This window comes from Manis pentadactyla, chromosome 8, assembly GCF_030020395.1.
Source record: "Manis pentadactyla isolate mManPen7 chromosome 8, mManPen7.hap1, whole genome shotgun sequence".
NCBI classification, from domain to species: domain Eukaryota; kingdom Metazoa; phylum Chordata; class Mammalia; order Pholidota; family Manidae; genus Manis; species Manis pentadactyla.
The window spans coordinates 76,647,653-76,664,817 of record NC_080026.1 but is presented as its reverse complement, the minus strand read 5'-3'; the positions used below and the strand labels follow the sequence as shown (position 1 = coordinate 76,664,817).

The 17,165-nt window shown below is 33.6% G+C and overlaps 1 protein-coding gene across 2 annotated transcripts in view; it reads left to right on the top strand.

Moving 5' to 3' along the window:
• The window catches only part of PCDH15 (protocadherin related 15), a 761,207-nt gene that overhangs the window by 615,089 nt on the left and 128,953 nt on the right, over window positions 1-17,165 (top strand). For both annotated transcript variants that reach the window (XM_057505880.1, XM_057505879.1), the window contains 2 exons: window positions 13,633-13,742; window positions 16,101-16,241. In XM_057505880.1, the coding sequence (XP_057361863.1) occupies window positions 13,633-13,742; window positions 16,101-16,241 (251 nt within the window). The remainder of the gene's footprint in view (window positions 1-13,632; window positions 13,743-16,100; window positions 16,242-17,165) is intronic.

Here is a 17,165-nt window from a genome sequence, read left to right as displayed (position 1 = left end):
GAGGCCAGGTACTCTAGAGAGTCAATATTTTATTTATGAGAGAAAGAGCTTTGTGAAGTACCTAGTACAGAGAACATGACTAAGAAATAGTTGTAATATTATTATTGAAAGGCTTATACCAGGTGTTGACCCTGCAAGGATTTTTAAAATGTAGTCCTTGTTCTAAAGTTTAGACTCAGAAAGGAGAGAAGCAAACCTAATTGTCTGAGTCTTGTGGCTACCTCAGGTGATGAAATAAAAAGCATTCTGCTTCTGTGATTAGAAGAAAGACACAAATATACCATATTACCAAAATAAGAGAAGTGGGAAGAAGTAATTGCTGAACAGCAAATTTGGATATGCAGAAGGAAAAAAAGATGCTAAGCAAACATTAGTGTTACAAATCCATTTCTCTGCCCTCTTTGGTTAATGGATCAACACCAATTTCTTGATAAAAAAAAAACAGCTAGGGAAATATCACTCTACTTACAATGTGGAGAATGGATTTCTCAATTTGAATGTTGTTTAATAATACCATGAATACATATGTGATGGTTAAAGATGTATGGTTCTCATTACCAAATATGTTTTGTTATTCTTGATATCATCTTCTAATCATCTTCATAAGCAAATTAGTTCCTTCAACTATTGTCATACACATATAATTCCCATACATTAGAGTCACGTTCCTAATGTTTAGGGTGAACATAGCCAGGACAAGCCACTTACAGAAATGTTTGTGAAGCTTATTTCTATCTCACTGCTACTGCATTTTACTTATCTATTTACAAAAGTTCCCATAATGGCAAAAAGGTTAACTGAAAACTATTAATATAGAAAAAACCCACATGCAGAGAGCCTTACTTTTTTGCTAAGGTTGTTTTCTATTTTACTTTCGATTTATTGCTCAATATGAAAGATGACTTTACCTGAAGATAACCTTTCCTGTCTTTTTATGACCCTACTAAAATGATTTCAGTTGAGGTAGGATGAAATAGACAAAGGGGAAAAAAACGACTTCTCACTGAATTTTTTTAATTCATCTAGTATCTCTGTCCACTAATTCAACAAACATTTTTTTATCTAAGCACAAGTCTATGAACAATGTCTGCAATAATACAGTTAGTAGGTAGACATGGCCTCTCTAAAGCTTGCAAGACAAACACTGAAAAGAGTTATCCACGAGGTAAAATGAAGGCTGTATCCAAATGGCATTCGTTCCTTACTTCATCCTGCCAATGAATACTTACCAAGCACCTACAGTGCACTGAGAGTAATAATGCCCAACAAAATATACTTGGTTCCTACCCTCAAAGATCTTATCATCTTTGGAGCAGGCAGAAAATAATCAAATGATCATTGTTATTGAGCAACAAAAAACAGAGCCTTACACTGAGTGAGGTTCTTTGTCACATGTAAAAGCAATAGACTTTTCAGTTAAGTAAGACCACATATATAACCAGCTTGAAAAAAAGAAACATGAGAGAAGGATCTGTCTCATCTACTATTGGACCATGTAAAAACAAGTGTGGCCAAATAAATATGGAAAGGTACAGCCTAACAACGAGACCGGGGCCTGAGGTGCACGCCATGGGGAGGCAAGTGGAGCAGTGGAGTTTCAGCCAGCCCGTGGTCCCTGGAGCATGAGGCAGGATCCGCACCCACGCCAGCTGCCTGTTCTCTCGTGACCTGGCTCTTCCTTTGGGTTCTTCATGCAAACTGCCTTTTCCTCATCTGCAGAAACTGATGTCCTTTTATAACTCTTCTTTACTGCAGTGGATTCAAGATTTTATTGGATGTGTTCCATAATAAGACATGCCTTTTACAATGTGATCCTTTGTGTGTGCACACATGAACACACAAATACACAAATATGCAAACAATTTTAAAAATAAATAAATGAAATGTAGAATAACTGTCCTCAGCAATACATAAATATGCAATATACAAAATTGCACAAATTCTCTTAGTAAAAAGAAGAAAAACCTGATCTTTTACTGGGGAAATGAAAGGCAGAACTAACATGAACTATCATCGTCCCACAATTTTAGCTTTGGGAGAAAGCCCTTAGTCACCAAGATAATTTAGGTATCCTTAAACAGTTACCCACATTCTGCCTAAGTACACCCAATGATGAGGAACTCAGCTCTTTGGGGGAAAAAAATGCTCATAGAAATCAGATTTCTTTGGGAAAAACATTTGCCTAGGGATCAGGTTATAATTAAAACTGCTAGGTGATATTGAAGAAAAGAACATGGTTTTATGGAAACATAGCAAAGCACGCAGCAGCAGCAATGGGAGACATCAGAGATGAGTTCTTAGGAAGCTACGGGAGTTGGCATGTGAATAAGTAGAAATCAGCCTTGTAGGTGAAGAGATGGGCTCAGGAATTGGGAGGAAACTGAGTGCATAAAATGGCCTACATTGGAAAGAGGAACACATATTCCAAGAATTTAAAGAAGGTCAATATTATTGAAGAAAAAAGAATGAGGAAAAAGGTCTATAAGGTGAAGCAGAAATGTGGGGCATATTAAAGATTTGATTCATAACTTGTGCACACTGGGAAACCATCGAACAATGGTTAGCATATAGTGGGCTGAGGAAGTGCAGAGGGATGGTGACCTGAATAGATACGAATTTAAAAAGATGACTGACCACTCTGTGGAAGTCAGATGGGAAAGGAGTCAGTGTGGACGTTGAGTTGAGTTGAGTATGGGTTAGACAAAAGACAACTATAGTATTTCAAGGAAACAACAATGACATTTTGTCCTAGAGTAGGAGTAGTGGTAAAGGAGAGAAATAGGTGAGACTTATAAGACAATCTCCCAGACAAGGCCTTGTCAAAGTGAAAACCCCAAGAATGATCTGAAGAATTAGTCCATGGAAGATTGTGCTAGGAAGAGAGAGAAGAATGCATAAAAGCCCAAGGGGAGGAAAACTGTAGAATGCTTTATGAGTTCAAAGTCCAATAGAGAGCACAGGGATCTCCAGGAGAGAGGGGCTGCCGTGAGCCTGCGGAGAGAAGTAGAGTCAGACTGTGAAGGGATTAGGAGCCGTGTTAAAGACTTCATATCACAGAGAAATTTGGGGACATTTGAATGATGTTAAACAAGTGATATAAGCAGAGTCTCTTCATGCAAGATCACTCTGTGCTTCCACATTCTGTATGGAAAATAGATTTTTACACAATTTAAATGTTGATTTGTAATCATGACACTTTTATCACCAATTTTTGATGGTGAAATTCATTCCAAACTCTTCTGGAGTTTAATAGCTGTGCCATTTACTCCATCCTCTTCTAATACCGCATGCTATGTCTGGTAAACTTTTCACACATGTATGTATGTCATTAAACAGCATATTTAAGTCTCTCTCTCACACATACACATATACATGCAAATAGAGTGATAGAAAAAGCCATATCAAGCATTTGTAAAAAAGGGAAAGGAGGAATTACAATATAGTGTATAATGCTAAATGATGTATAATTCAAAGCAGAAAGAACTAAACTTCTGGTTATGTACATACTTTGTCTCATTAATAGAGTGTGTATTCTTAAGTGATAGAGCTACATTTTCTGCTTTACTATATCCACATAGTGTCTGAAGTAGTTAATAGCATATAACTTATTGTCCAAAGCAGGGCACTTTTGAGAGCAAAGGAAGGCTCTCTATTAATTTAGGACAATGGACATGAACAGAGACTGTCATAGGTAAACTGAATCATGATCATTGGTACCTCTAAATACAGTACTTTGCTCATGACAGGTATCCTATAAATGCTTGGTGACTACTGGATTGGTATTTGTGACCAGAATTTTATTCAATGAAGATTTGACCTATGTGTATCTATTGCTGCGTAACTCTCCTTCTAAATTTAATGGCTTAAAACAAAAATCATTTACTACTTCTCATGATTCTGTGGGTTGGTTGGTCTTACCTGGGCTCAGTTATGCTACTATCAAGGCAAAAAATGTACTGGACAAGTTTAAACAGGCAAGAATTCATTCAAGGCGATGTAGAGGATGTGAGGCCAGAACTCGGTCTGAACTCTGCTGAAATTTACTGAAATGAAGGTCTGGAGAGTGGTTAAGAGCAGGGGTGTGGAAGTTATGGGCCACCACTGTTTGCCAACTGGCCCCACCAAAGGAAGGTTAACTTTCTCCTATCTTCATGACTGAGATTTGACAATTCAGAGTCAGATGCCTATCAAAGTTAGGATCCTACCTTTCCACAGAAACCAGAGGTAGGGGCTATGTTTCCCTTGAAAAGTACATTTCAAAGGCATGGCTCCCAGGTCACTAAGACAGACATTCGTGGGTTGTAAAATTGGCAAAATTTTTTAAGAGGATTTTAAAATTTCATCTCCAAGGGGAAGAGAAAGAACTTACAATTGCAAGTTTTTCAAAGTAAATATACTAAGAAAAGAGAGGTCAGGGACCCTCTTCCTAGAGTCAAGAAGAAACCTGTCTAAAGTGTAGTCAGGGTGAGGAGAACTTTAAGCAGGTCTTGGTCAATACACAGGTATTCACTCCTCCCATGTGCAAAAATAGATAAAAGCAAACACACTCTTAGCATAAACACAAACAAAACACACTTCTGCTGTTAGGATCTCTAAAAGTTTTATCCGAGAATTCCATCACATCCTCCAAATCCTTTCTGTTACTTATTATCTCTTGTCTTTTTGGTGATAAGGATTCTAACAGGTACAAGGAGATATCTCATTGTTTTGATTTGCATTTCTTGAATGCTTAATGATGTCACAGAATTTTTCTTGTTCCGGTTGGCCATTTGTATGTCTTCTTTGAGAAAATGTCATTTCAGTTCTTCTGCCCATTTTTAATCAGAGTTTTTTTGTTTTGTTTTGTTTTGTTGCTATTGAGTTATATAAGTTCTTTATGTATTTTGGATATTAACCCCTTATTAGATATATGACTTGCACATATTTCCCCCATTCCATAGGCTGCCATTTCATTTTGTTGATGGTTTCTATCACTTTTTTAAAAGGCAAATAAAAAATATATTTAAAAATCAGTTAAATCTAGGGACAGATACATTTCTTACGATAACTTCCTTATTTTAATTATGCTTCAAGTATTTCAATATTTAAAATATTTTTTCCTTTTTATTGCTTCATTGCCTTTGGCTTAAAAATCAAACTATGTACAGGGGGAAGAATTTTTGTTTATAGTTCTTTTGATCATAATAAATACTAAATCTAAATAATATATTTATTATAACTTCTTTAGCAAAAATTTAATGAAAGTAAAGCACCCCCATTTTTTAAATATGATGAATTTATCTAACTTAAGGTATTGAATACTGACTGTATGTTCTCCTCTCTGGATAGCATGACTATAAATGTTTACTATCTTTCTATGGTATCAATAATATTTAATGAAAAAAGGATTTATCTCTTCCTAAAAAACCTGGCAGACCTCGAATGTCTATTTTTTATTATGCTATTTTTCAGGTAGTACATTCATTCAACAGTTAACGTTAAATTGAATGGAAATGTCACATGCTCTAAGTATCTATTTTTCTCTTTTTTGTTGTTATTTGTATGGCTACACTAATATATTTCAAGATTCTATGGTGATTTCTCAACTTTATATGACTATTCATACCTAAAAGCATAGACTCTAATCAGTAGGAAAAAAAAAAACATTAAAAATTCTGTTTCAAAAGTTTACTGTCATGCCCTTCAAAAAGTCCAAATGTACAAATTCATCTGTAAAGGAGAAAGGAGCCATGAACCACCCTATATAGTAAATGAGCCAAACCAAAACTATTTTCTCAGATATCATTACTAAGTATATGAACACCTACATCATAGCCTATTTTTAATGAGTAAATCAATCATCTGTAAATGAATATACCTGGTCTAGCCATGCCACGAAACCATGAAGCCTCCAATTCCACTCACAGTTATTTTGTAGGTATTTGGGGAATAAAAAATATAAATAATGAATGCCATGTCTAGTACTAACCTTTTATGAGGGACATGATATTAATGTACTTACCACATTTTACCATAATTGTTTACACAACTGTCTGGTTTGCCTGTAAGGCTATAAGCTTTGTGAATGCACAATCCACTTGTTTTCTTCTCTTGATATTTTTATTGCCCAGTGGATTTCAGGCACATGGCATGTATTTATATAAATATTTATTTAGTGCTTGTTTAAACCTCTATGAATAAAATCATTGGATTTTAGGTGATTTTGTTATTTTTTTATAAGTCTCAGAGCCAATCCCACCCATTGTAGCTGTTTTTTAATTAAGCCAAAAAAGGTCTGTGGAAAAATAGTTATATATATACATATGTGTGTGTGTGTGTGTGTGTGTGTGTGTATGTGTGTGATATATCTATCTATCTATATAGATAGATATATAATCACATTTTTCAGATGTAAAATTGATGTATGATTAAGAATTAAGATGGAAAAATCAGAGTGCATAACACATAATCCGTAGCATTAGCCAAATTACTTATTAAAAGTATTCAAGTTTTATTTGTAATTGTTCCTCTGTCTATGAGATAAACTTACATACGGTAGGCCCCATGGGTTAGTTTTCCACAGGGTCAGCCACCTGTGGTCAACTGTGGTCTGGAAGCAAATGATCTTCCTTCAGACATATTATCAAAAAGTCAATAGTAGCCTAACACTAGTCACAATGCCCATATCATCACTTCACTTCATCTTATCACATAGGCATTTATTCATCTTGTACTGATATTTTGTACAAGATATTTTGAGAGAAAGACCACACTTTTACTATAGTATATTGTTACAATTGTTCTGTTTTGTTATTATTATTAATCTCTTACTGTGTCTAATTTATAAATTAATCTTTATCACAGATCTGTATGTATAGGAAAGAACACAGTATATATGAGGTTCAGAACTATCTGTAGTTTCAGGCATCTGCTGGGGATCTTGGAATGTATCCCCTCTGATACATTCGGGGGACTATATCATCATAATATTTAAGCTAAACTTCCAAAAATATAGCTTATAAAATAATGTCTTAAGAATAGCCATAGTTTATTGAGTACTTATTATCTGCTTGGTGTAAGGAAAGCTTTTTGTATACATTATGTCCTTTACTACACTCAACAATTTTCAGAAACAATATCTCCATTTTACAGAAAAAGAAATGAGATCAAGGAAGGTAATAATTTTCATAAGGTCACACAGCTAGTAAGTCTGAGAGTCAGAATCCAAACCTGGATCTAGTAGAATCACAGGAGAGTGCTCTTAGCTTAATTCTAGTCAGTTGGAAGGATGTCTATTGCAATTGGCTTAAGAACTAAAGGTTGGTGGAAGACAGCAGAAAGAGAGAAGCCCATTATTCTCAACAATATGATTTTCAAACCACTGTTATATGAATCACCGGGGACCCTTTAACAAATGTTATTCCAGGTCTGACTCCATGGATCTACTAAATCAGAATCTTTAAATATGATCCAGAAAATCTAAAAATTTTAGTAATTTCCTCAGCTATTTTTTATGGTTTTAAAGTTTGACAGATGACTAAGAGAGATTAGATAAACCCTATTAATGAGAACAAGAAATGAAACACACACACAGAGATTGAAGATTCAGCTTTCAAAGAGTTTTCTGAAACTGAGAAATTGTTTCCTACTCAAGACTTCAGTTTTCTTGTCTTCAAGATAGATATATCACTTAGGGATCTGAATAGAAGAAAAACTCTTAACAATAGTAAGCTTGCTTTGGAAAAGATCTAAAAAACAGTGTCTAGCCATTCGGTCCTTTATTAATTTTCTTATCTACAATCTATTCTAAGAATTCTGGGAAGGCTGGCATCTCTCTCCTAATTCATGTCTATTTAAATTTGTTTTTCTTGGTTAAATATGTAAAATTAGATCATCCTGATGCAATTACTCCAAGGTTACAAATAATAGGAGTTCCACTGGGTGTTTTTTTTTCTTTTACTTTTACATTAAATTCCCTCATAGTAGACATAAAACAGTTCTTAATTGGTGCTGATTTACAAATATATTGAATTCAAACATGTCAAAATAATTAGATTTGTCTCTCAGTAGAAAGAAAGCAATAGAGCCAGATTGAATCCCAGTAAAATTTTATAGCTTCTATTTACAAACAATTTTATATCCAAAACTGCACAGCATTTAAAATAATTAGGACTTTATGTGACACATATAATATTTACTTTTATTGTTACTTCTTGAACCCAAAAATAAATGTAGATTTTAAATTGTAGAATAATTGTTTCATCTATATTTATACTGTAAAATTGGGTCTAACATTTGGAAACTGCAAGTTCTGTTACTTTACTATACTCATTATTCAGATGACTCAGATGTGCTAAAACTTATTTCATTAAGAGGTACTTATATAATCTATGCTTTTAAAAAATCAATTTGATATGTTGAACAGCTATATATGAGTTCATTTATATATACATCCATAAGAAAATTATATTGTAGTTATTTTGCATACAAATTCTGTAGCAGTTAACTTTTCTGGTTTATTTCTAAACAACAGATTTATAGTTATTTTAATCAGTTTCCTTCTTACTAAAATGCAGCTGTTTGTGGCACACCCATGCAATGTAATATGACTGAGCAATAAAATGTATCAAGCCATGTAAACACATAGGGGAAGCTGAAGTACATTTTGCTAGAGAAGCCCGTCCAAAAAGACTACATAAGGTATAACTCCAACTATATGATGTCTGGAATAGACAAAAGTATCCATATAGTATAAAGATCAGTGATTGCTGGGGCTTAGGGGGAGGGAGGGATAAGCAGGTGAGGAAAGATGATCTTTAGGTCATTGAAACTATTCTGTATGATACTGCAGTGGTGTATATATAACATACATTGGTCTAAACCCATAGAACTACAAAACACAAAAATGAAACATCATATAAACTATAGACTTTGGTTAATGATTATGCATCCATGTTGGTCATTGGCTCTAAGAAATGGGCCACACAAAGGCAAGATATTCATAATGGGGAACTGGGTGTGGGAGGCACATATGGGAACACTATACTTTCTGATCAATTTTTCTGGAAACCTAATACTGCTCTAAAAAATAAAGTCTGTCTATTTAATATGCAGCTGTTTCACATGTAACATTTAGGGGAGGTGAGAAAAATGCAAAGATTAATAAACTAATAAAATGTAATTTTACTTAATATCTATTTCATAACTGAGGTTTTTTTTAATTGAAATTACTATTTAGGCTTTATTAGTCATTTATAGCCTATTATTTAGGCTATAAAGCCCAAAGTGTTGCCTTTAGGGGATAAAAAGGAGCCAAAGCTGCCCTCGAGATGTGTCAGGACACATGGGCTCCAGACTCAGTTCAAATCAAGCCTTGTGAAAGAGGCTTTGGTGGAGGCCCTTTTGAAGGCATTTTAAAAATAAGAAACCATCAGTCTCTCCAGCATTCATGGTCCATATGTGTTCAAGATATGACCATTTTCTTTAGCATGCTCTTAGCAATCCTTTTCTGGGGAATGGGAATCCAGTGTTAAGATTTATCAGTAAAACAGTATAGCTCTGCTTTTGAGCCCTGTTTCAAACTTTCAAGAGTGCTTTTTCTCAATTCTATTGGCAGTAAATAAATCTAGCTTTAAAAAGTAGAATTCTTGAATTTCATATAACCAATAACTATTTGTTTTGAATTAGGTGTTAAAAAGTTAAATTAGAAAGGGGATAATTCATTGTTTATTATCAAGTATATGAATTACAAGTTATGAATAATAGCAAGAGAAAATATTTGTTTTTTTAAAGCCTTCTGAGGAATACTTTATTGCCCCTAATTGTTTCCTTCTGAAATTAATCAATAGAGTTTGTACTCAAAGAAGAGGGGGAACGATTAATCACATTATGTCAGACTAAGAATGATATAACTAGAAAATAATTCCAGACAGTTTACTCTAAAAATCATAAATTATCAGCTCATTGATCAAACTGAGTCAGATGATACTTTAAATATTTTTTCCATTTGATTCCAAAATGTGATAGTTCATAGAATTCACACAAAAATTAACTTCCTTTTTCCATTTTAAAAATCACACTGCACTCATATTATTGCCTAGTAGTTGGCCCTATTGAATATAGCATGCAGCATCGAATTCCTTACATCCACCCCTTTTCTGATTAATTTATGCCCAGGCCATTTTATTCAATTTGTTATCTTTTGGTTGTTTTTGTCATCTGATTTTATGGCTCCTTATTTACACCATCTCCTTCATACTGTATTCAAGTTATATTTGGCTCCAAAAGGAATATGTAATTTACTCCAATCACATAACTGGTACTTTCCAGGGTGTAAAACAAAAATTAAATGGGTTGTCCCTGGCAATAAATAGAAAAGAATGAAATTTGTAATCTAATGCTCAACATCATAGAGGTTCATTAAAGTCTAGCCAGGGGAAAATTATGTTTTACAGTATGCTTTGATTCTGGAAGAAAGAAGTATGTCAGAACAATTTAAGATAGAGGTTAATGAAGTATTTTGTCTACAAGTATATCTGCTTTAAACATTTACTAACATTTGAATTTTAAATGTGTATATTATATGTATAAGATTTAAATTCCTTCTTAAAGTATGCTGGTTACTTTTTCCAGTGTTAATCATTTCCATCCTGATTGTATAAAAATATGCATAAAATATTATTTTTAAAGTTTGAAATAAAAGATGTCATTTTTCTAATGTTAAAGCTGAGGTTAGATTAGCTGAAGATATCATATTTCTCTACTTTGTAAGGATCAAGAAACAAATTCATTATGGAAAGTATAAAGTTTAGCTCTTATCTCAAGTAGTAACAAGATAGAGATGTAAACTATTTAAGCAAAGTTTACTTCCCCAAAAAGAAATTCAGTTTATGATTAATATCCCAAAGCATGACTTAAATGTTTTATTATATTAAACTTAAGTTGTACACAATTTGATCTGTCCCAAGTTAACAATTCATTGCTCTTAACATTCAGGCCATGTGTATTAGTTATCTATTGCAGCATAATAGTATTTTCACAAACACAATGAGTTAAAACAAGACATATATCATCTTGAAGTTTCCCTAAGTCAGGAACTGGTTATCTGTGTTTTCTATCTTATGTAGGATTGAATCAGTGTATTGGCTTGGACTAATCTTGTCTAAGTAAGGCTTGACTAGAGCTCATGTGATTGTTGGTAGGATTCAGTCACCTGTGGGGTGTTGGACAGAGGGCCTCAGTTCCTTGCTGAATTCTGACTAGACATTGCTATATGGACAGTTCCACATGTCCATTTAACTTCAGTAAATTCATCAAGGGAGATAGAGTCCACTATCTCTACTACAGATAGAATGATGTTGCTAGTTATAATCTCAGTAATGTAATCACTGAAGTAATAGCCCACTTTCTTTGCCATATTTTATTGGCAGAACTTAAAACGTAAGTCATGTTCTGGCTCTCACTCAAGAGGAGAGGGATGCACAAGGGCAGGAATACTAGGAGGGGAAGATTACTGAGGGGCATTTTAGAGACTATCATGTTTCCATAGCTTTCTGATTTTAACCCTTTTTGAGTTTTTGATTTCACAACCACTATAGTCAAACACTAAATAATGTGACAGACAGCAACTTGTCTAAATGTCTCTTTATACTCTAAAATATTGTACAAAAATTTATCTATTAATAATCAAAGCAGTCAATCAAAAGCTACCTTAGTGTCACTTCTGTGTCTTTCTTTTTATGATGAACTACTGTCATTTTAGTTCAAGGTTACCAAAAACACCCTTATTTCACTGAAATGACACTGTGACAGTGCCCAAATAAATCACTTAGAGAATATAATTATGCTATCTCAGATAAAGAGAAGTGTCTAGGCAAATGTCTCCTTTTATAATTTAAACATATTTTTAAAAATTAGTTGTGACCCTTTCAATTGGAAGTTATAGAAATCTAGACAAAGGAGAAACAAAGGAAAATTTGTTGTTTCATTAACTGAAACGAACTTACTTAGCTTCAAGTATAGCAGCATTTACAGTATTAGTTAACATGTAGGAGATCTGTTTTCAACCTTTGGTTATTTCATTTGTGTTGGTATTGTTATCAAAAAGAACCTTCTCAAAGGGTACAAACATTAAAATTCTTGCAAAAAAAACACCGTTTTTTTCTAATACTTACAGTAAAGTTCCTGGCCAAGACTTTCACTGGTTTTGCATAAGACATATACCACACATGAACAAACAACCAAGTGCCCTCATTGGCCAGAGATAGGTAATGTGTCTATCTGTACATCTACGGAAGGGTAGCCCTACTAGAACCACTTAAATGGAGAATGGAGGAGATGTGTTTTTCCAAACCAGAATTTGAATGCTGTAATAAAAGAAGGCAGAAAAGATGCAGGGGAGTAAATGAATACAGACATACATATATACTTTATAGTTTTTAATAAACTTACATAGGTGAGTCCTTGTTCTTTAGCAAGAAATAATTATTGAAATTGCAATGAATATACGGACCACCATTAGGTGCTGGAGCACATGTAAAATAGATCAGTTTACATTTAGATAGCACAGTCAAGCATATGGACTACAGGAAAGAACATAGCAACTTGGACAAGATGTTTATGAATAGTTGTATGTAATTAATTTTTCAGACTATATTTGTAGCTCAGGATTTGTCCTAAAAGTCTTCACTGAAGGCACAATGTAACTGCACAATATAATCTAGATTAGAAGAACTGAGGATAGGGATAAAAATGAGGGCTAATGTTTTTTAAGTACTGGAAGAAAAAGACCATGTGAAAGAAATGGCATAGAATTTATCATATCAGCTTGAGAAAAGAGGTGAATGCTTATGAAAATCAGATTCATTAGACAGATTGACTGAACTACTAAAAGATTCAGAGATATTGTTAAAACCTTGATTTACTAATTATCTAAATCTATTGGAGATGGGTGATATAAACACCTATGAGTTATAAAAGTGAGATTATTTACACTAATTTATGAATATAAAGTTATTATATACTAGTTAGTGATCAATATTATAAAATCAAAAGGGATATTTTGGGGATGAAATAATGTGTTGCTAAAATACAATTTTTGAAATTAAGTATATCATAGTACTGAGGGCATAACATGGTTGCAATTAAGCAAGATAAGTGAATTCAAAAGAAACATATTTTATGAGGCTAACCATTTAAATATTTTTAGTACAGTGAAAGCTTTGCAGTAGAGCAAAAAAGAGGATGAGAAAGAAATACCTGAAAGCTGTTTGCTCAAACATGCTAATATATTTGAACAACACAAGAGCAACATTTTACTTTAGAAATTGAGGTACAAATTGTATACATTAATTGTTTTCAGTACATAAGGTATTTTAGAAACGAGTGATAGAGATAAAGAGATGGCAGATAATAAAGTAGCAGTATGTTTCATCTTAAATTAAAACATACAGGTGACATGACATTCTTAACCAAGAGAATTTACATAATTTTAAGCATGATTTGTTAGGGATGGAGTCTTAATGTGATACTTCCTTGAACACCAGAAAATATATTTATTCAAACATGTACATAAACTAACATATTCTATTATTAAATTCAAAATTCTGTGATGGCAAAATGGACTAAAAAATGACTCATCTTCTTCACTTGCAGACCCCCTCCAGTAAGTGAACTTGCAACCAGAGGGACTATGATTGGTGTAATTTCTGCTGCAGCCGTCAATCAGAGTATTGTGTACTCCATTGTTTCAGGAAATGAAGAGGGTGAGTAGATATTTAGTCTGTGTTTTCACCATAAACTAATAAAATTGGATTTGAAATTAATTTCTGATAGAATGATTTACCCTATTTTTCTAATAAAAACCTGCCCACCTTATATATAATTGGTAACCATGTGCTGAATCTGATTAAAAATTTGGTTGTATTAACAAACATGATTCTACCCCCACCCAGTAAATATTTAGTATCCCCTCACCCTCATTTAGAGATATTTTAATGATGTTTCTTCAAAGTTAACATATCATCCTTTCAGCTTTTGGTCATAATTATTGCTTAAAGTAGTCTCTTCCCACTGTGCTGTACCATCCATGGCACATTCTCCTATCATACCTTAGCTTATCTTGAAGAAATTTTAGGATCAAAAATAATTGTGAATGCCCAAAGAGCCAGATCCAAGATAAAACCCATGAACATTGATTGTATCATATGATTTCTCAGTCAATTTAGATATACAATTAACAATTATAAGTTAATGGAGTTTTGTCTACCAATCACTTTTCAGTGAGATAGAATGGCTTGCTACCCTGTGGGTATGGGTCAGTCTTTCTCACTCATTCTGAGTTTCACCTATTATCCACAGATTAGTTGTCCTCTATTTTTCCCTTTTGATAAGCTGACTAACCTGACATATTATAGATGATCAAGAAATCATTAATACATATTAAATAAGCACATGAATATTCAATATTTAAGGTTATAAATGAATGAGTATTAATGCTGGTAAGCGGTTTGCCAGGAAATTATAAAAGGCCCTTTCCAAGTATTTCAGTGAGAATTACTAGCATTGATGCCACTGCAGCAATTCCTCACCCTGCTTTTCTTAGCACCTTTCTTCTTTGTGTCTATCATGCTGCTATGCCCCCCTCCCTAAATATCACTGAATTTCCTTTTTCCTTGACTTGTAACATTTGTCTGAAGCTATACTGTCTTCATTTATTCCAATACTTTATCCCTGTGATTCTGTCTGGTCTCATCCTTGAAGATAGCAGAGCCACTCTACTTATTACCTTCCTTCCCCCACAATGGCTATCTTTACACTCAGGTCATTGATTTATTAAATTAATTCAACAACTATTAATTGAACATGTACTAGGTTGTCTTCCAGGCATGCAGGAGAGAGCAATGAACATAATGGGCACATCCCTACCCTCACAGAATTTAACAGTTTGATAAGAGAAGATAGGAAATAAAAATCATTAAACTAATAATTATAAAGTATTTTACATGGTGATAAATGCTATGGAGAAAAATAAATTGAGGAAAAGATATGAAGCATGGATGAGATAGGATATTATAAAGTTTACTCATGTGCCCTACTTCCAGTCAAATATATATGAGCAAGTTTATTTTAAAAATGCATCATGGAACAAATCCTACCATTTGCAAGAACATGGATGGAGCTAGAGGGTATATGCTCAGTGAAATAAGTCAGACAGAGAATGATTTCCCTCATTTGTGGAGTATAACAATGAAGCAAAACTGAAGGAACAAAACAGCCGCAAACTCACAGACTCCAAGAAGGGACTAGTGGTTACCAAAGGGGAGGGTTGGGAGAGGTGGGAGGGGGAGGGAGGGAGAAGGAGATTGTGGGATATCATGATTGGTGCACATGGTGTGTGAGGGGTCAAGGGGAAGACAGTGTAACTCAGAGAAGACAAATAGGGACTCTGTGGCATCTTACTACACTGATGGACAGTGACTGCAATGGGGTATGAGGGGGACTTGATAATAAGGGTGAATGTAATAATCACATTGTTTTTCTTGTGAAATCTTCATAAGAGTGTATATCAATGGTACCTTAATAAAAAAAATTTCATCATGGTATTTTAAGATATTTAAAATAACAAATTATTTTTTATAAATAATCAATATATGAGCTTATGTTTTTATCCTAAAGACTTCTCAACAGAAAATGAACTCTAAAGGATAATAAGGTGCTTTGAATGATAGAGTATAATAATCCAATAAAATTATAAAATTTTTGGTCAAACAAAATTAAATTGGATTCTTTAAAATAGAACATCTTATTGTCTTTTGGCATGATGCAGGACCTCATGAATAGTGAGGGATATAGTATTCGTTTCTGAAATTTAATTAACCATGGAAACATTGATTTCCAGGAGAATCTCAAAATAACTAGAAAATCAAGGTATATACTTAAGGATACACCAATGTTGATCATTTGAAGAGCTGGAACATAGTTTCTGAAAGCCAGCGTCTTGTCACCTTTTATGCATCACTCTTGTTACAAATAGCATTTTTAAAATCATGGTGCCTTGTAAAGAGAATTATTTTTTCTTAGTGTGTGAGGAAAGTGACCAGGGAATTGTATCTTAATTGTAGATACATTTGGAATTAATAACATCACGGGTGTTATCTATGTGGATGCTCCTCTGGATTATGAGACAAGGACGAGCTACGTACTTCGAGTCCAAGCTGATTCCCTGGAAGTGGTCCTTGCCAATCTCCGAGTTCCTTCGAAAAGTAAGTTTACATTACTTAAGCGTTTCAGAAGGATTTTATGATGTTTCTACTACTTTCCTAATGAAATACAAATATCTAAAATAAAGTTACCAGTGGAGAACATAAAAAAACCATCAGTTCTTGGAGATTATGGATTGCATGTTCACTTTAACAGCTGATATGTGACAATGCAGAGAGTGGCTCATATTCCTGAAATACCAAGGAGATAACACACTATTTTCATACTTTGTATATGATACTTTTAGAATACCATCATTCTAAAATGTGTATGTTAAATAATAAACCCTATTCTTAATCCTTCTGTAAGGCTCTGGTTAATTCTCTAGAATGTATATTTTTAATGGACACATGACTGGTAGACATTCTCTGATTTGTGTAGCTTCTTGAATTTATGTATTTTTTGAAAGCAGAGGAAGGTACATCTTAAAAAGAGTGACTAACATTTATTATAATTTATATGTATCATATTTAATTAATATCCATTTCCAGGAGAGGAGAATTATTATCCCCATTTTGCAAAGACAAGTAAAGGTTAAGTGATTTTTTAAAATAATGACACTGTCAGTAGATGAAAAGGCAGAGATTTAAGCTCACATCTTTTGACTCCAAAATCTTTCTTTGACATTTGTGTTTTACGCAAACATAGTTTACCCACACAGAGAAGCAAGAAAAAGTCAGTTAGTGAAGAGGGCCAGCAGAGATTCTGACAGATATTACCAAAATGAGATCAATGCTATTATTTTCCATCTATTGAGGTACATCCTTTGCACTTTAATAAACAGTTCCTCTTTTTTATAAACAGACCCAACTTTTTTAGAATCCAGAAGACTCAAGAAAACCAAATTTAATTTAACCAGTAGTAGTATAGGGACCCAGAGAATGCATGAAGTGGAAAACAGGATCTGAAACATTCACCTTGCAGTG